The following is a 20,352-nucleotide window of genomic DNA, read 5'->3' as shown; positions in this document are numbered from 1 at the left end:
CCAAGTGGGAAAAACACACATGAGATAGAGCCATCCCTTCCTCCCCCTTGCAGCTCGAGCCAAAATGCAGCTCTCAGCTGAAAGGGATGCTGTTCTTACTTGCATCAGGAGGAAACAATTTGCTCTGCTGGGAAGCTACTGCATCCTTTGGCTTGGACCATCAGCTACTCCCCTCCAAGTGCTCACCAGTTACTAGCAAGGAGGCTTTCAGGCTTTCCTAGTGGCAGGGACATTCTTCCAGCTCAGTTTCACCAGATGCAGGGTATCACTCCTCCTCAGTATGTCCGGAAAGGGTTCGGGAGGTGGGACATATCTCTGGCCAGGTGTATTTTGTACTCAACCTCTCTACATGGGGGTGTGAGGGTTTTTTCAGCTTTCTTTTGCATTTTGCATATCCCTTCCAAGTACATGTTTGCTCCTGGCCATCCATGACAGAGCTGTAGCCAGTGCCAGAGCTGACTGTCACTTGCTTGCTCTGATAAGGGGTTAAATACGAACAGGTAAACCTGGGCGTATGTTCATAATGCAGGTGGCAGTGATACTTTAAAGGAGGCACCTTTCTTTGTTCCCTTAATGATTCATTCATTGGGAGTGTGGGAATTAACCTATATAAGTTTTTGCTACTAAGTAGATACACCTAGATCCTGAAATAGTGGATGGGTGAGAACCAGTTGCAAAGCCTCCACACATTGTCCTGGTAGCACAGAAACAAACCCACAGCAGTAGGCTGGGAATAGATGACTGCATGGCATTTCTCAGAGCAAATTCTCTTGACCTCCCATTTTCCAGCAACTCACACAATTCCTACAGGGCTGCAGGAGACACCCCTGAGAAAGGCCAGAGCTGACAGAGACCTTCACCTGGGCTCTCTCTTCTGAAGGCTATTTCCATCAAATACAGCTCAGACTAGCAGGCAGCCACACTCTGGTTGCAGCAGCACTGGGAAGAAGGTGTGGGATTGCATCAGGAAGACAATGTGAACAGGGAGGTCGACTTTCCAAACCTGGCTCAGTGCCTCCTTTGTACACTGCAGCTCACACCTCATCTGCTGGGAGGTGGAGAAGAAATAGCTCTGTACTGAAGGCACGTCTCTAATGGAGAATTTGGCTCTCACCTGGCCAAAGGAGGACAGAAACCTTCCTGGGAGGCTGTGCAGAGCAGGGTGAAATCTCCATACTAACTCCTGTGCTCCTAGTATTGTCTAATTCTGTTGGAAAAACCTTTAAGGCGCAACAGTGGATCAGCCTAATATTGCTTAGAGAGGACAGACTAGCGCTGGTTTATGCACTGCAACTGATATATTCCACGAGCACCAGAGGAGCCGTGCAGGCTGACAGAAGCACGAAGCAACGGTCATTGCCCTGCTCCTGGTTTCCTACAGCTTTGAAAGGAGGTCACAAAGAGCTCCTGTTGCAGTGTGGCGAGGTCTTGGTTGCTCAACCTTTGAGTAAAGGCTCCGCAGGGAGAAGTACACTGCCTCAGACACTGCAAGACCTGACTACACCTCGCTGGAACCTCCAGCCAAACGTCCCTCACCACAACAGCCAAGAGCACACAGCTTTGGATAAAAAGGCAGGAAGAGCTTGGAGAGCACTGTACTGAAGGGAAAGAGGTCCTGGAGAGGCGTCATCATCCCACTGCAGTTGGACCAGGACATCAGAGCAGTGCTGTTACACTAACAGGACTCTCAATGGCCACAAATTAATCAAGGCACTTAAAAATGTGCAAACAGACCTGAGGCTCATAGGATATCCTGCAACTGTCAGGTCTTTGTGCCAGGGATGAATTCCCCACTTAGCTGTGCTGATTCTCTGAGAGGGCACAACACATTTCATATATCTGACAGCAGTGCTGAGAAAAGGATGGTTAAAAGTGTGCAGTATCACCAATCTCAGGTTCTTAGGGAAGGGAAAGCAGAAGGTCAGGGTTCCTGAGGAAACACAGCTTAGAAGGGCACATGTGTTGGGGTGAACAGCTATTCACACACACAGTTCCCAGAGAGAGACACAGCAAGGAAGAACAGGAGGTACCAGGGGGCTACACTGTGAGCAGGATGAAACCTCCCCAGCAGAGCAGCACAGACAAAACCACCTGCAGTGGCTCTCTGGTGCCCAGTACCCCAGCACTGGTGCCCCCATGGCATCAGGCAGGTGTCTGTGCCATGAGCCATGAGCACAGTGCTCTGTCTGTGCACTCTGGGAGGCCAGGCCAGGCAGACACACCACGCCAGGTCACACAGAAGGTGTGTGGGCACAGCAACCCAATGCAAAGCACTCTCTTGTGTGGCATATCCTGTTTCTCCCCAAGACATGTACAAGCCGCGCTCAGCCACGCTCGTGGGTGATACCATCTGTTTAATCACTGCTCTCTGTGCTACAAAGTCATCCCAGATGCTTTGCATTGGAGAAAGCTTTTCCAGCAGTCATTAGCGAGGCAGGGGGGTGAAGAAGGAATTGTCAGGCTGCTTTTTGCATAGGTCGTGGCTTTAGTTAACAGCCTCCCCTCAAGCCCTGCTTCCTGCTCCCCTCTCCCCGGTAACTGTGAGTCTCCCTACACTTTACTGCAGGAGCTACCGTACAGGAATATTTCATAAACAGGCCTGAGGGTTTGTCTGCTGCCTGTCCTACTTCCTTCAGAGCACACGAGATCAGCTGGGCTGGAATGTCAGCCCATATCCTGCTCCCGTGCTGCCTGAATCAGAGATGGAAACTTATCTGCTACCAATGATGACTTCTCAACCATGTTCTCTGGGTCCCAGCTTAAGCCACACTACAACTGGCAGACAGACCTCCCAGATGTTGACACTGACTCAAAATTAGGAAAGGAAATGAAGTTAAGTCTCACTATTTTCTAAAGTCTTTGCAGTAATATTTAGGTCATACAGTGAACTCCATCCCCTCCATCCCTACTGGTTCTAGGAGCCATAAATGCCCTTGCTCCAAAGAAGTAGGTGAAACTTCGGGTTCCCAAGGCATGCCTCCATGCCAGAAGCCATTCCTTTGTGTAACTGGGCATCTCCAGGGACTGGCCCCTGAAGGGAGTGCCTCACAGTACCAGGCAACCATACATACGCAGACCTGACGTGCACGAGTACAAGTAAAAAAACCCCAAAACTTCAAGCTCCCACAAAGCTTCACACCAAACCACTGTTCGTATAAAAGCCCAAAACAGCTGTTTCCTCACCGAAGCACCATGGCTGATAGAAAAGGTTCACAGGAAAGTCATGAGCACTGATAACCCTGCACAAAGCAGCTGGTCCGAGACGGCCCTTCTGAAAGGCTGGAGTGCTTTCCATAAAATTATCTGCAGCATCACCTGTTAATCATCACAGACCAATTGATCTAATCTTCTACTAAACAAGGGCCTGGCTCATCCTTGTTTTGATAGATGCTAGTCTGTGATAGTCCTACAGTTAAGGACAGTAGGGCTTGATAGCACTTTTGTGCTGTTTCACTTATTTCACACTGACCCAGCTTCAGAACCCAGAGAAAGGTTAACCTGCTCTGCTTTTACCAGGTAACAGCTGTTCCACTTTCAGGATCGTTGGATCACCCAGGTTTGGTGAGGTAAGTGGATGTCCTTGCAGGAGCTCTTGTGGGAGGAGCTTTGGAAAACCAGTTAGGACAGGTCCTGCCAGCCCTGGGAGCATTCCTGCTCCCATGCTGATGCAACTGGATCCAATCTCCTGGCAGACCAGCTGGCTGCTTTCCAAAGAGCTCCCTCCAGACTGGCTTGCACACTGAACCCAGGGGATGGCTGTGATGAAATTTGAGCAAGGGGACAAAAGGCTTTCGGCCTTCATTAAAGATGGGAACCCTTGATGAAGATAATGTTGATATTAATTGGCTCCTCCCAAGAAAACACAAGGTGCCTTGTTCTGCTGTGAGTTGACCATTCTGTGGAGCATCTCCCCAGCACCAGCAAGGCCCTGGATGTTGAATCATAGTGCAATCACTTGGGATGTCTGAGCGGGATTCATTTGGAGACTCTTGTGCAACACTGGTGTGAGATGGAAAAGCACAGAGTTATTTCAGTGGCAACACTTAACCTACTCCCACTCAGGATCCAGTGTGTAACAGCTTTATGTCACATGCTCTGCATCAGAGCAGGGACCAAAACACATCCTGAAGATGAAACAGCCTACCAGTGAACATTGTTTAAGTACACTCAGAGCTAGAAACAAGGTTTTAGCAGAAAGAAAGATGCAAATTCAAGCCACATGCTCAAAACAACATTCTTGATGCACTGGAGGCCTCAGTTACCTATGGATGTCTTCTGAATAGAAGGTGCTTTCGGCATAAGCCAAGGTCATCTCAACAAAAAGAATTCTTAAATGCTTTGTGTCTTCAAGCAAAATTTTTCAGAGGCCAGCAAAAAGATGGGATCTTCTGAACACACTATTTTCCTTGGGTTCCCACTAAATCCATGCCAAGACTCAGGCTGAGATAGGGCTGATGATGAGCAGCCCACCATCACTGTTCAACCCCTGTATCAACTTTTCCTGCGATGGTTTTGCTAACAGACACACATTGTTGAGTCTTGCACTGCTTGCTCATTAGCATTGCATTAAGTGATTTCTTATGTAAATCATGTCAGCCCACAGAAAAACCAGTTCAATTCCAGTCTGCATTGCTGGGATGGACATAGAACAGAGGAGAAGTGCTAATGTTCTTTTTTGCCTTTTTTTTGGGTTTTTTTTTTGTTAATAGGAAACCAAGGACCAAGCATAAAAAGCAGTCATTGCCTATCTTCCACTATAAGCAGAAATCTCCTCACAAATGCAGAAAGACTTTCCCAAATACAAAATTCCACCAGCTGTCTTTTTGCAGATACCGTCACCAAGTTTGCACCTACAACAGCATTCTCTGTGCACCTAAGTAGAGGTTTGAAACACCAATGAGCATTTTTGACAGTGGACCCCATGCCTTCTTTGAAATGTTTATCTTGTAAAGGCATGGCTATTTAGCTAACAGCACCATATCTTTTCTATGTGATGTCTCATAACCTTCTGAGACTGTAAATGTGACTGACAAAAATAAGAGTGGGGCCATGCTCAGGGGATCCCAGTGCAGAAGGAGAAGAGATGCTTCCTCCTGAGCCTGTGAAAGGCCCTGGAACTGGTGTGCACTGGCACTGTGATGTGCACTTAGCACAGGGGTCATTGCTAAATACACCTCAGCACTCCTCAACATTCCCTGTCATGCCTGTGGTATGAGAGAAGCGGTCCAAATCCTGTCCTTATTCTGGTCCATTTTGCTTGACCCTGCTACCCTATCCTTCTGCCTCACTCCTCTTTCCAGGTGAAATCCCAGCTGCTGCTGTCTTTTCCAGGCAACATGCTATAGTGCTTCCCTAGAACACCTCACAGGATTGACACACATCACTACTGTGCATCTATTTGAAAAGCTTTCATCATAAATGAGGGGGACCGAGACCTGACAGAACGTTTGTTGCCCTAAGCCCTGGTTTGGTTTTGCTCTGCTCTGCTCCACCCAGGAGGTGTCTGCCTTTCATCCCCAACAGTAATCATCCCCAGGCATAAGGCAGGGAAGTGCCTTTTAACTGCAAGGAGCCAGATATGGTCTGAAAGCAATGCAGACAACTATCAATGGGAGCCACACTAACGCTGTACCTACCCAAATTACACTTGGAAGTTTCATCTGAAACTCTTCACCTGCATTCGCTATGTGCACCTCCAATAATTTCTGAACATAAATGACACCACTTAACAGTGTGAAGGCAAACAACACAAGGAAAGGGCAGTCTTGTGGGTAAAACCTGGGACAGCCACCAGACTCAGCCCTTGTTCAATCACCAACAATTCACATTACCACCCCAGCAGGGATGCAAGGAGAGGAAGGGACACCTGACAATACACTGGCCTGAGATGTTGCTGAGATGCTATAACCCTGCAATCACAGGAGCTGTGGGTGCTCTAATGGAGGCCTTTTTAAATAAACTCCTCACTTTAAACTTGTAAAAGTAATTTCTGTTTCCACTTTTATTTTTAACTGGTTACCTGCAGTGCTGAAAAGATTTCCTTTCCTCAGCAAGAAGAACGTAACTCATGGTACAACATCAGCACCACTTTTGTATCCTCTGAGTAGCAGGCTTCCAGCAGCACCCACAAGCCAACCCAGCTTCTGACTTGCCATCTGATGCCCAAATACCAATTCACTGCAGCAGTGTAAGGAAAAAACACACCAAAAAGGAAACTATTTTCCAAGGTCTGGAACAAAGCATCAAAAGGCAGGAACCCAAAGGCAGTTAAAAGCAATGGCAGCCTTCTCTGACTTCAGGGTGCAAGGTGCTAGAATATCACCAAGGAGGTTATGACATTCAGGTTAAGACATATTGGAAATGCTGGACTGGATCAGACTCCCACACTATTTAGCTTTGCTTTTTGTCCCAAGATGCAAAGAGGACAGACTGCATTATTTCGGTCAAAAAATGCTGAGCTAAGAATTGGCTATTTTTCTGAACCATATGCAAAAAGTTATGGCTAAATGACACAAAAAGCCTATAAATGAAAACTTGTCCTTTCTCAAAAAAGATGCACTGACTGTTCTTACTAGGAAAATGCATTTTGAGAGCATTTCTCTACTTTGGACTTAGCATGTGCTACCTTCAAAGGTCTTTGGTTGAAAAGGCACCAATGCTGCCTCCTTGGCTGTGGGCCTGTACAGAAAGCAAACAAGAGCCGTTTCCTCTGACACTCAGCGATGCAGCTGTGACTCCCGAGTCACTGACAAAGCCAGACCTGCAGCAAAGGAGGATCACTGGCTCATCAAAGGTGTAACCAGCAGAGGAACGATAGGTATGCACATCTTTATTCACAAAATGAGAATGAAGCAAGGTTTCCTTATTAAGGACTGTCTGACCCTTCTGTCCACTGATCCGTCCCCTGTGAACAGCGTCCAACAGAGACAGCAAAAAGCAGCCCTTGCTCCTTGCGCTCTCACTGCCTTCAGCACTCACCAAGGACACGCAGCCATGCCTTGCTATCCAAGGGAATGCCTCAGGAGCCAGGTGAGTGCAGGATTGCTCTCCCAAGTGGGACATGCTGTTAGAAACCCCCTCCAAAGCCAGCCAAGCATCTGTCCCAGTTCACAGCCTTGCTTTCAGGCATGCCTGTTTAGGGAGCTCATTCAAGTGTCAGTAGTGCTAGCTAAGCACCTTGTATAAAAACCACCCAATGTCTTGTAAGGACTCAAACCTTTATGCCAGTTACTGGAAATGGCATCAAACACCTCAAATGGGGGTGAAGCAAACTGCACAGCTGTGTGGCATCACTGACAGTACCAGCACCTTTAGCGATGTCCATGTGCATCTGGATTTACCCAGGAAAACGTCTTACATCCAGAGTAACATCTGCTGCTGCTCTGAGGGAAAGGGGCATACTGGGAGGTGGGCAGGAGGAGGGAAGCCGAATCCAGAAGCAGACAGGAACTCCCTGGTCACAGACAACTGCAAACACTCAAAAGCTCCATTAAGGGCCCAATAGATAGCACCATGATGAGCTATCGTTCTTTCTACAACAGTCAGAGAACAAAACGTTCAGGAAAGACGAAGGAATTGTGTAAGAAGGCATGACCATCACATTATCCCCGGATACTGATCTGGATATCAAAAATACCTTGCCAAATCAGCCCTGTATGCAGAAAATTGTGCAAGCACATGAGGCTCCTCCCTCAAGTCTCAGCTGAAGCAGTGACAAGTGAGAAAGGCACAGATGCTCTCCTCTCGAAACAGCATTGTCAATGGAAGCTCAAGAAAAATCTGGAGGTGTTAACTTATTAATGTGTGACCAGAAATCCAGGTGTGCTCAGTGAAACCCAGGTAACTCCCTGGTGAGGGGAGATAGTCAAAAGCCAGATGAGGTACGTCCTGAAGAGCAGACCTGGCTGTGCAGGATCAACAATAAAAATTACCTTTGCCCTTGCCTTGCAGCAAATCAGATTTTCTTGTCACATAAGCACAGCATCCTTGGACAACAAGAGAGACTTCCAGACACACAGTTCCACCCATCTATTGTGGGTTCCTTTAAGTAACCAGCCCACTGGACACGATAGGTCTAGACAGTGCTTGTGCATCACACTTCTGCTCAGAAGCTTGGAGCAGGCTGTTATTAGCCAGGGCCGTAGTAGAAAAAACACATTACTGCTTGCTAGAACTTGTAATTGATTAAAGCATCATGAAGGGAATTTTTACTTTCTTGCATACATCAGTTCTGGATTTCTCATTACCTATGCCACTGATGGACAGTGAGATCTGCCCTCAGTTCCCTGCACTCACTTTCCCAAACACAGAAAACAGTTCCAAGTGCTCAACAAGCCACCACAAGGAACACTGGCAGCTCCCTGCCCTGCATGAGACAGCATCACCTCTTAGGCACAGCAAAGCTCTGCTAGCAAGAGCTACAGCAGTGCTGGATGTGACTGCCCAGGAGCAACGCACAACAAAGAGCTCTGCATAGAGTTGCTGGCCACACCACCTCTCAGAAAACCTGGCTGTAACCTAAATCCCTAGAGAGGAGCAAGTCTTCAATGAAGTCTGCTCTCCGCTGTTGCTGCTCCAGCTCCTAACTCGCAATTTTTGGAAAATACTTCCCAGCTCACTTAGTAAATCAGGATATTAAAAGTACATAACAGATGCAATCTACAACTTGCAATGGTAGCTTCAGCCTGCCAGGCTTAGAAGGTGAGGAGGGAAGAGGGAGGACAGCTGTTTACCCTCCCAGTGTTGATTTAGCCCAACAAGTAAACTTGTTACCTCCCTCAAAATGCAGACTAAGAGAGAAAAACGTTTCTGGAAAAGAGTCTAATGGCTTTTAGAAAGAAATTACAATCCATCCCCAGTCTCACTAGGCCATGGCTTGGTTACCACTGAGATCAAGCTTGTTTACTCCAAAACAAAAAAAAATCTTGGCATGACAGACAGAAACAGCTTTTCTTGCCAGAGCTCTAATAGCAAATGTCTGTGGAAAAGCCACTTGGAGAAATGCTGTTTACCTTGGTAATGAAGCAAGTTCCCTGGAATGAAGTCTTGCAATCTTCCCCAGAGATGTTGCAATCCCCTACCTGTACCTCAGCTACATACCATACAGGCTGCTCTCGGAGCCTGGGAACTCCCTGGCCAACTTAGGAGGCCAAGGCATCTCAGCCACTCCAGGCAGCACTAAGCTCCAGTCCCACACTGCGTATACAACCTGCATCCTAATTAAACTCATAGCTGGGCTGTTTCTTCAGCTCTCCTTCAAGCTGAGCCCCAGCCACCCATACCTTTTGAAGATGCTGATGGAAAAAGGGCCTCAAAACCATCTTCTCCGTCCTCTTCTTTTTAACCATATAAAGCCAAATTCTCCTCCTTCAAACTCTTTTTCAGAGAACTCAGACATTAGAGCCCAGTTCACTGCTTGAAGTGATTTGAGGGAACATCAGCACATAGTTGGACTAAAAAAAACCAAGGAAGAAAAGAAATTCCAAGCAGAGAGTGGAGGCCAAGACTCCCTTTCTGCTTAGGCCTGAGGCTATGCTGCTTTTCCTCATTTATTTAAGACCAGGTTTCAAGCTGCTGTCCACATTCTCTCTGACTGCACAGAGATCAAAGACACTTGCCATTCAATATTCCAACTCCTGACTCAAGTGCAAAGGGCTACAACATCTGCTCAAACCTCAGTCTCAAGTTCCAGTGCTGATGAGATGGCCTCTCCCTAATTCAGGAACTGAAGATCCCTTTCAGCTGAATGAAACAGATCTCTTACCCAAACAGGTACTTGCACTTGTACATTTTGTTTACAAACAGCTCACACTCTTGTAAGAGCACCAAGCCCATGCCTGACACATGGCTGCAGTTCTTCACAGCAGTACCTCGTGCTCCCAAGTGTTGAAATTCTTGCTTTGAGGAGAAACCAAACTCTAATTTCAAGTGTTTACATGTACTCCTGAGAGCAAGAAAAAAATCTTACCATGATTAGGTTATGTAAAAAGTTTAATTATAAAATAAATATGTTTGTTATGGAAACATTAAATATTAAATACAATAATAAATATTTACACATTTACAGATACAACTTTACAATAAATGGTGTTTCTCTGCTACCAGAAGAATTCTGCTCTGTTTATACAGAACACAACCACTCTTCCAAGAAGAAACTGAACTCAAATAATCCTCTGTGCTCAAGACAGCATGGACAGTTAAGAAACCAAGGACACCTGGGTCAGAAAAGATTGAGGTAAGATGAGTTCTTCACACCTGAAGGTAGAGCACCAGAGTCCACTGCTTGCAAAGCATCAGTGCCTGAATTAAATTCTTCAAAGGAACAGGTTCTTAGTCAAGTTCAAGTGATGGGATCTGATGTCAAGCATTTTATATTTAAGCACTGCTTAAAGCAGCAACAAGTATCTGTTTAACAGAAGTAGCTTTGTGTTTACAAAAGATAGGTCCAGCCTTATCAGGTGGTTTGAGCATGGATCTTTTCCCTTAGATGCAAAGCTTCAGGTCTTGCACCTACTGTCTCAGCATCCTGAGGAGACTAATTTGAACTCAGGCTAGCACACACACGAATGAACAGCTCCACTCATACCATGAGTCCTACAGAACTCAGAGGGATCCCTTCCACACACACAGTAACAGAACCCAGGTGTGGCTGACAAACACCTGTCACCAACACCCTGCAAGTCACCACTACAGATGAAGCCCTTGGAAGCCAACATGGACAGGCAGCACAGTGACAACACAATTAGGTTTTTCATCCACTGAAGTCTAGGGAGAGAAGCCACCCCAACCTCTTCCCTTTTTCACTTTGGTAGAGGGAAGGAAGAGAATTTTCTCCCTTCCATCCATTCCTGAAAGCAGCAACAGGCTCTCCCCCTTAGAGCTAGAGCTGCCAAAGGAGACTTGCTAAGAGAACAAAGTCCATCCACACAACAGCCAAGACTGGAGCTCTAGCACACAGAGAGAAGGCTCAGCAGCAGTAGTCTCTAGCAGGTCTTGACAACAGGTCCTGTCCCCCAACGAGCCACCTCCTTCCACATCGTTGTGCCAAGTTGCAGTGATAACTGGTTTCCTCAGCAACTGATCTGTTGACATGTTGCAGCAGCCTCTCTCTTGATGAATCAGGGCTTAGTGGCAACAGCTCCAGCCCACAGTGTCCAGGTGGATGTGTCAGGTAGCCAGAGGTACCCCGCAGCTTGGCAATGGCCACTTCAGAATTGTTCTGTAACGGGCAGACCAGGCACGTTAAACACCAGCTGAGACACAAGCACCCTGTGCTAGCACCGTGGCAAACCAACGAGCAAGGCAGGCAGGTTAAGGATGTGCACACACCTCTGCCAGAGGACACTCTGTCAGATACTCCTCAGCTTCATGTAAGCTTTGAGCAAAACCCTCTGCTTGTCACTGGACAAAGCTAGAAAATACCTATAACTGACATGTGGCAAAGCAAAACTTCACAGTTCTGCCAGAATTTGTCACAACTATCTTCTACTGCTTCCTCCTCAGCTTGTAGTGTAACTGCTTTTCAGTAATGGTCCTTGAGTCTGCTGTTACACTTGGCCTCAGCAGAGACCAACTTGTCTGCTCAGTAAAATCCACTGGATCACTCCCAGAAGAATCCACCTATGCCAGGGAACTTTGGGCCTCAGTTGCTGTGGCAGTATCAAACTTGACTGAGAGGCTATCTGTGGTGCTCACTGAATTCACAGCTTTCTTTTGGTCCACAGCTTCTGAGCACCAGAAACTTCCTCAAGCTCTCCTTGCAGCAAAGATATGAAAATGCTTGGCACTTTTCTTCCAAGACATGATGATGCTATGGCACCATCTTCCATGACTGAAGTCTGCCACTGTTTCCTGCACTACATCTGCCTCTGTCCAGATATTCAGGACTTTTTCTTCATAGCTACACTTAGTACAGCTTCCCATCCTCACTTGGTCCTTAACACAGCCAAAAATGTAACAGAGCAGTTGAAGAATTTATACAAGCCAAGGGGGTTTGAGAAACCAGAAAACCAAGCCAGCTGATCACATGTAACCTATGTGTTTGGAGAGACGAGGAGCATTGAAAGCAAACACTAGCTTTGCAAAAGAAGCATGCAATTCCCACACAGCCTAGAAGGGCTGAATGGTGTCTGAAGCCAGCACTCATACCTGCTTTCTCCCCATTTACACGCCAACATGGCCATTTCTGTTTTCTTGTCGGAGTTTTTTCCTTTCTTCTTTCTCTTCATACTGAGGACACTTTTTCCTGACCCTGTGGAATTACAGCACATGAGAGATAATTCTGCACCCTGATGCAGACCCTGTTGTCATCAGCCTCCCCATCCTCTGCAGCACTTATATTCATGTTCTTTCAATCCTCAAGCAACTCCAGGCAGTTTCAATCAAGACAGTTTTTAAGCATTCAGCATCAAGCAGTATCTTCTGATAAAATCGAGGAATCCCCAAACTATATCTCAACACCTGCACCTCACAGAGATGGAGCCTCTTGACTTAAACCAGATTAGGGAGTAAGATGAAGAGAGGTTATTGCTGGGACTGAGCAAAGCACCAGCAGATTTTCTGCGTGACAGATTTCCTAGGGGCTTTAGCTTCTAGCTGCAGAGACCATACTGCCTTCCTCCTCTCCACAGCAGAGCCCTGCAGGCTTCAAATCTAGTCCCTGTCCCTTGAGTACATAATAAGGAAGCCCCTTACTGATTTCCCCTCAATTTCTCTAGTGTTTTCTAGTGACTATCCCAAGCAGCTTCTCTGGATGAGGGTACAGACTAGCATGCTCCCACCTTGTGAGTTCAGAACAGGAAGCAAAAGGACTTCGGAAGGTACCAATATTCATTTGCTCTTAGAGCACTACAGAACTGGTTATCTCTCCTAGCATCAAGGAATGAGGCAGTGTTCAGAGAACAAGTGTTCATCCCAGCATTCTTCAAGTTCAGAGTTAAATATGAAGCAACACTGACATGACAAAGGCATACCTTGTTTCCTGAATTGCAGGAAAAGGCACAGTATGTACCCAATTCAGATGATGTGCTTCATCAAGATCTAAAATTAGACTGAGCCTTTGAGTTTCCATAATATCCTAAGCCCTACAGTGCTGGAGCTGCAGTGACAGACCTGCAGTACTGTTCCAATATTCCATTTGTTACATGGTTTGAAATGCATACCCAGAAAAGCTCTTGGAATTTATTCTCAACAGGACTCCTGATTCTGACAACCTACAACACTGAACTGCAGCACCTGGTTCAGCTGAGATAGTGTTCCCTTCATATTAACAGCAAGCAGTATTTGGGACCAGCAGCGTTTGTCTCCCCATTTGCTTTCCTCCAAGTAAGCATTTAAGCCCAGCAACATCCACTAGCAAGCAGACCCTGAGAGCACCATTCCCTACGCTCCACCTGTGGATGCAGCTGCTGGATAACAGCCATGCATGAGGCTACTGCAAAAGCCACTGCTGCTTGCAGGTGTCTCCACAAGGATTAGGGAAGGCACTGCTGCCTTAGCATTAACGCTCCTCCTGCCTCCTGCTGATGTTCTGCAGCACCCTGACTACCCTGGTTGGAGCAAGAGCAGAAAGGTTCTTGGTTTACAATATAAGGGTCACAGACCTTGAGTCTACCCTCCAGGCATATCCCAGCTGGGATAAGAACTCATCCTTTGCAGATGCTTTTCACAAAGGTAATGCAGATGGGCCATGCACATTCTGGGGTTATGGGGCACAGGCTCACCCTTAAGGGAGACAAACACCAAACAGGGCAATACTTACTGCACTATCACAATGATAAGTACAGTAATGAAGCTGACGCTGGAGAGCAGGACAGCTACCACTACCAACACAGTCTTTGAGTAGTCTGCCACATCATTCTTCCTTTGAGTCTTCATGAACTGTTCACCACAGCGCTCACCAAAAAAATCCTGATGACACCTGCAAGTAAATATTAACACAAGTTCTTATCAGCTCTTGTGCTGTCTGGAGCCAAGGACACCCACACATACTCAGACCTGACTTAGACATCTTCCGAGTTTCCCATGAATCTCAAGATGCTCACTTCAGAGCATGTTCGTGAAATGCAGTCACTGCTCTAGCACAAGGTTTGTCAGCATTTCAACAAGTCGAGATTAGTTTGGGTGTGATGTTCCAGAAAGACACGCCTTTTCATTCTTTTGGTTTGAGTTTATGACCAACTGATGAGTTCAGTGGCTTGTTATGCATCTCAGATTCCATCATCACTTAAGTTACATGGCAGAGATTCTCAGTCAAAATACAGCAGGAGATGGATCTATACCGAGGTGACACTGATTTTTCCTCTGAGCCCTCACATGCCACCGGCTCATGGTAATGACACCTAACTCACAAGGTACAAGTAACTTACTTGCAGGTCACCATCTGGAGATGTTCTCGGTAAATGCATTCTCCATGGATGCAAAAGTTTTTGTATTCCATTTCACAGGGAGTGCCTTTCTTCTTGTTTTTCCCTCTGTTTTTCTTCCTTCTTGATTTGCCAGCGTTCTTCTCTCCCCCCCTCTTTGCTGGCTTGGGTTTAACCACAGGTTCAACTGAAAAAGGGACACGATGACTTGGTATAAAAGTGCTAGAAAGCACAATTCTGAGGAAATTGAATTAAAGAGCTCGATGAGAGCAGGGAGGACCATCACCACAGGAGAATCCGTGACCAGGAAGCACAGGACACAAGTGAGAATGCTGCTGGGCACCTCACACCCAGCACAAAGGCAGCAAGCTCAGCAGCTCGTTAAAGCACAACCCTGCTACCCTTAAGTCCTGTGCCGTGCACACCAGAGGCAGCAGGAGCAGATGAGCCAAGAGCTACCAAGGATGAAGAGCAGCAGAGATGCAGGACTGCAGCATTCCACAGCACCAGACACTTGAGTGCAGCAGCACAGCTTCAAGCAAAGGCCTGTAAAGAACAGGGAGTTCATGCTGAGCCAAGCCATTCTCTAGTGTATATGGCCTCGGATACAAGGCTAACAGCTCCACGTCTCTAAACTCCCCATTTGCATCAGTGATGAAAGGCACTCTAACTCGCTACATAGTCCTGGGCACTTGCCGAGGCAAAGCAGCTCGCTATCCCGGTTGGCATACTTGTTTCTCCTAGACAACCTGCAGAGCTGTCTTCAGAAGGAGAGAGTTCCTTTCCAGTTCTCCTACTTTGTGAGAGATGCTGAGCGCAGGGAAGGCGTGAAGGCAGGAGTCCATGACAGTCACACCACTTATTCTGCCGCTTACTGCTGCCCCTCATTATCTCAATTAAGACAAACCTCTAGAAGAGTGTGGTTGAAAATCCTGGTGACTTAGTAGCCCTTGGATTTCAGCAAGGGCAATCACACTCCTTTCGCTGAGGAGAACAAACCAGCCACTAAGGGTCAGAAGCTCCAGAGTGCCCCATGCAGCAATCAAAGTTCAGTAGGGCTAGTTTGGATTAATTTGGCACAAAGTCTCCGCAAGAACCTGCTCCCCACACAGCTGGCCCTAACACCGCCCTGGCAGTGCAACACTGCGGAGTAACAGTTACCCCAGGGATTTAAATGGGCCCTGACAAGCAGCAGAGCTACGCACAACAAGCTCCAATTTTGCTCTTGTGCTCTGAAGACCTAATGAACACCATTTTTGGAAGATTAATATTCTACCCACAGCTCTATGCATACAGGCAATCACCACAATGGGGCACAACTGGATCTAACTACTTCCTCACCCTGTATTTCTGGTGCCAAGAGCCCGTACAAAGAAACAAGGTGTAGTTCACTGTTGTCTAGACAGCTGATCATTTTCACTTCCAGAGCAACAAGCCTGGCTTGAAGTTACTTAAAAGCAAAAATGCCTTCAGCAACCAGAAGTCTGATTAAAATGGTATGAGCTATATTAATATGTAAACGAGGTTCACGGTTCCTGCAGCAAGGTTTCCTGTGCCTGGAAGTGCGAGCTCACTCCTGACAGTCAAAGGCCCCCGTTCTGTCCCGTCTGACTTGATCTTTAGGTTCGTGCTTTCATAATTGAGCCCGCTTCCCTTCCTCCCTCTCCCAGGCTCGCCTTGTCAGCTTGATCTGTGTCCCTGTCTGCAGGCTGCATGGCCAGGAAAGCCATCCACAGCTGAATCATAACAGCTTCAAGGTTTACCCACAGATAAACCCCATGCCAAGCAGAAGAGCTGGTCTACAACCCAACCACCTTAGGTAACAAGTCTGGTTTCTGTGCAGTCACCAAGCCAGTCGTGTTACAGGCTGAACTGCTCAACAACACCAACAGGCGCGTTGCCCCCACACATCTCCACGGAGAGCTCAAGCACAAGTGTGCAGATCCCCTCAAGTGACCACACAGAGCGTGGTCCCACTTTGTTTGAGAGGTCCTTCAGTCTCATTCAAGTCTCAGGGTGCCTCTGCAGGAAAACCAGTAGTCAGATCCACCCTGGAGGCAGCAGGGCCAGCCTACTCACACCTACTGAGGCTGAAATCACTTGCAGATACCTGGCTTGCACTGCAACTACACGTAGCCCAGAACCAACAAAATACTCCCATTCCCACAGTAAGGCAGACTGCTCAGATCTCCTAGCTCAGCAAGCGGGCAAATTACAATAAATACACACAACAGCTATTGACAGTGAAGCATTGCCCTAAAGATGCTTAACAAACTCTCCTGCGGCCACTTAAGGGATTTAAGTGTCTGCTTTCCCAAGAAAATTTCAGTTGACTCCAAGCCAAATAAGCCACCATCAGAAACTAAAGACCATCAGAAAATTCTTGGAGCAAGGCAGACAACTGGATGTAAAACAAACCTCTAGGGCCAAACAGCACCTGTAAACTCCATTGATGCTTCTACACTGAGCAGGTGGTCGCTCCCTGACCACGGCCCTCCTGTAAGGTTTATCAGCAGATAAAGCTACATACCAGATAGCCTGTAGCTTCCACGCACCCTGGGCACAATCACGCCCGCTTTCCACCCCTGACAGCTATTTCCAAAGCAGCAGCTTCAAGCACAAGCACGTTTTTGCTCCATACTCCACGAGCTAAGCATAGCAGCATTTACAAGAAAGAAAAGGCGTAAGTCGGGACTCGCAAGTTGCGAGATGCCAGCCCCAGCGCCGCCGACTCACCTCGGATCAAGTCATCCACGATGTACTGGTGGACGGGCGGCGCCTCCTCGTACTCCTCCTCATCCTCCTCGTAGTCAGGGCCCGGCACGGGCTCGCCCTCGCGGCTCCCGGGCTCCCGCTCCTCGTGCCGCTGCAGCTCCGTGGCGTTGGGCGAGGACCCGGCGGCCGCACGGTTCGCTTTGAGGGCAGGGGAAACGGCACCGTGAGCCGGGCACAGAAGGAAAGTGTCGCCAGCGAGCGCGGCGCTGCGGGCCCCCCTCACACGCCACGGGCGCCTTCACTCTCCTGGGGCTCCCTCCCTCATCCGCCTCAGCGCCTTCCCCTCAGGGGAAGCGAGCGAGCGCCCCTCAGGCGCGGGCTCCCCTCACGCGAGAGCGCGAGCCTCCCTCAGGCGCGAGCTCCCCTCAGGCGCGAGCTCCCCTCACGAGAGAGCGCGAGCTCCCCTCACGAGAGAGCGCGAGCTCCCCTCACGAGAGAGCGCGAGCTCCCCTCACGAGAGAGCGCGAGCTCCCCTCAGGCGCGAGACCCCTCACGCGAGAGCGCGGGCTCCCCTCAGGCGCGAGCCCCCCTCACGCGAGAGCGCGGGCTCCCCTCAGGCGCGAGCCCCCCTCACGCGAGAGCGCGGGCTCCCCTCAGGCGCGAGCCCCCCTCACGCGAGAGCGCGGGCTCCCCTCAGGCGCGAGCTCCCCCCCAACCCTCAGGCGCGAGCCCCAGCTCCCCTCAGGCGCCAGCCCCGCTGTCTCCCGTCCCGTCCCGCACGCACCTGCCAGCACGGCCAGCGCGGCCATCAGCACCACGGCCCGCATCGTCCGTCCCGGGGCGGGTGGGGACAAGAGACACTGAAAGCACGAACGGGGGAAGGAGTCGCCGTACCGCAACAGGTGCCGGCGGCGCGCAGCGCTCCATGAGGAGCCGCCCGCCGCCGCCGCCCACTTTATGGGCGGCTGGAGCTGGGGGCGCGGACGGGCAGCGGCGTCACGGGGCGGAGCGGGGCGGGAGCGTGGTATCCCGCAGTCACCGAATGACGGAATCCCGGAGTACAGAAACAGAGTCTCACCATGGTCTTTTGTTGCAAGGGGCATTGAATGCCACCTCGTTCCACTCCCTGCCATCGCAAGGACACCTTCTACTACCCCCGGTTGCTCCCAGCCCCGTCCAACCTGGCCCTGAGCACTGCCAGGGAGCGCGCACCCCAGCTCCCCCAGGCAGCCCGGATCCCGCAGGGGTTTACTATGGGCACAGCTGTGTGTCGGCTGGCTCCGTGCTCCTTTGCACCCTTCATGCTCCCCGCATCTCCCGGAGCGGTGTTTTCCAGCGGTAAGCCCGGCCTCCAGCCCCCGCGGGCTCGGTGGTGGCGTGAGCCCTGAGTAGCGGCTGAGTAACGGCTGAGTAAGGGGTGGCACCCACCGGGCAGGGACCGGGGCTCTCCGCAGGGCACTGCGGCACAGCTCCCCCGAGGGCACAGCTCCCCCGAGGGCACCTGCCCACAGCCACCGCTCCGGGCTGCTCTGTGGGGAAGAGGGAATCGGAATGCTGAAGAATCCCAGAATCACCAAGGCTGGAGGAGACCAAGATCACCAAGTCCATCCATCAACCCAGCACTGCCACTGTAACCCCTAAACCCCTAAACCACATCGCCCAGCGCCAGATCCAGATGCTTCTTGAACACCTCCAGGGATGGTGAGTCCACCACCTCCCTGGACAGCCTATTCCCGTGCCTGAGCACCTAAACAGTGAAAACACTTTTCCAGTATCGCATGTGACTCTCCCCTGTCTCCTCTCAAGGCCATTTCCTCTAGTACTCTCACTGCAAGCACAGCAGAAGCGACCAGGTGTTCCACATCACTACAACCTCCTTTCAGGTAGTTGTAGAGGGAACTCTTTGAGGAAACAGCAGGTTGTAACGTGCTGGTCTAGCATGGGAACCCAGAGAAGCCCAGGGGTCAAGGATGAAGGGACTGGTACCCCCCTGCTCCGGTCCCACGGCACAGTGGGGTGGGAGGGCAGCGGGTGGCAGTGCTGAACTGGGAAAGGAGGATCTGGACCTTTTAACTGAGAGAGGACAGAACGTTACTCACAGCTCAGGAAGCTTTTGCTCTGGTGGCAAGGATCCAAGTCATTGGACCGAGGGCTCAGCCACTGAACCTTCTTCCACAGGGACACGCGGTATGTGGCTCCCGGTGCCTTTGCCCGGTCATGCCAATCCCGAGAGGCCATGCCCAAGAGGTCTGGAAAAGAAGATGCTGAATCAGTCACTCAGATGTTAAGCTGACACAGACAGCTCCAGCAAACCTTTGACAGCCCTTTTGCACATGGTGCAATTGAAACTGTCTGAAACAGCTGGCATGAGCTGACGGCTTTACTTCAGGGGTTTTTGGTGTCTGTCTTCAGAGTCCAGCAGAGAAAAGGCAAATCCTGCTCATCACTGCAACCCCACGCCAGAGAGCTCTGCAGGCAGTCGGCAAGCAGCTCCTGAGCTATTTGGGGGACAGTCAGGGGCTTCACTCCTTTCCCCCTCGGATGGGAGTTCCCCTCCTTCCCGCAGGACCTCCGTAACTCTCAGTGCCCGGAGTCCACAGAGATCACTTGAGTGTGAGGGGAGTTTCTCCCAAGGCAGAGAGTTTGGGGTTTGGGGTCTCTTCTGCTGAAACCTGGGGTTGGTGATTTGAGAATGGCCAAAGCAAGGTGTGTCAGCCAGGAATCCTCCCTCTCATCCTGCCTCCTGCTGTGCTCAGGGCTGGCTTCCTCAGCCAGGCACCACAGCTTCCCCACAAATTTTGTTTTATTCAGCTGTTAAAACATTTGAATTTCTCCCATTTTTTAAAAATCAGATTCACTGGGAACATTTAATTTTTTTTAAGTCAGAGAAATAAACTGAGCACCGAACATTCCAGTCCCGTTTGCTACACTTGGCCAAGTGCTGAGCAATCGCAAGAGGTTTAGCGGGGAAAGGTTGAGTGTCCCAAGTGCAATTGCCCGTGTTACCTGCACTGTTTAGAGACCAAACACGACATATCCAGCAGCTGACTCACCAGCTCTTCTCCAATCTCCAGCTGATAGCTCCGTCTCACTGACTGCCAGCAGGCAGAGGAATTTGGCTTGCCATGCTTTGAATCTGTCATTTCATCAACTTCCTCCTGCTACTCCTGTGGTCTTGAAGAAGAAGGGGCAGCCTGGCATCAAGCAGCACAACTCCTCAGAGTCCAGAAAGTGCAGCAAGATGGTGATGGGTACCCAGTTACACAGGGAGAGG

At 49.4% G+C, this 20,352-nt stretch overlaps 1 protein-coding gene across 2 annotated transcripts; it reads right to left on the bottom strand.

Moving 5' to 3' along the window:
• Positions 1-10,069: 10,069 nt before the first annotated feature.
• AREG (amphiregulin) lies at positions 10,070-20,352 on the bottom strand. Of its 2 annotated transcripts, XM_033060618.1 has the most exons (7): positions 20,132-20,352; positions 19,178-19,327; positions 17,100-17,276; positions 14,367-14,550; positions 13,760-13,918; positions 12,148-12,250; positions 10,070-11,218 (listed from the first exon to the last, which is right to left on the bottom strand). In XM_033060618.1, exons 2-6 carry the CDS (start codon positions 19,314-19,316, stop codon positions 12,163-12,165), a joined length of 747 nt encoding a protein of 248 aa, XP_032916509.1. In that variant the 5' UTR covers positions 19,317-19,327; positions 20,132-20,352; the 3' UTR covers positions 10,070-11,218; positions 12,148-12,162. The 2 variants fall into 2 exon arrangements, with proteins under 2 accessions (XP_032916509.1, XP_032916510.1); XM_033060619.1 differs by lacking the exons at positions 19,178-19,327; positions 20,132-20,352 and adding an exon at positions 17,863-17,986.

This window comes from Catharus ustulatus, chromosome 5, assembly GCF_009819885.2.
Source record: "Catharus ustulatus isolate bCatUst1 chromosome 5, bCatUst1.pri.v2, whole genome shotgun sequence".
Taxonomy (NCBI): Eukaryota; Metazoa; Chordata; class Aves; order Passeriformes; family Turdidae; genus Catharus; species Catharus ustulatus.
Note: the sequence above shows the minus strand (reverse complement) of the source record. Positions and strands in the feature narration are given on the sequence as shown.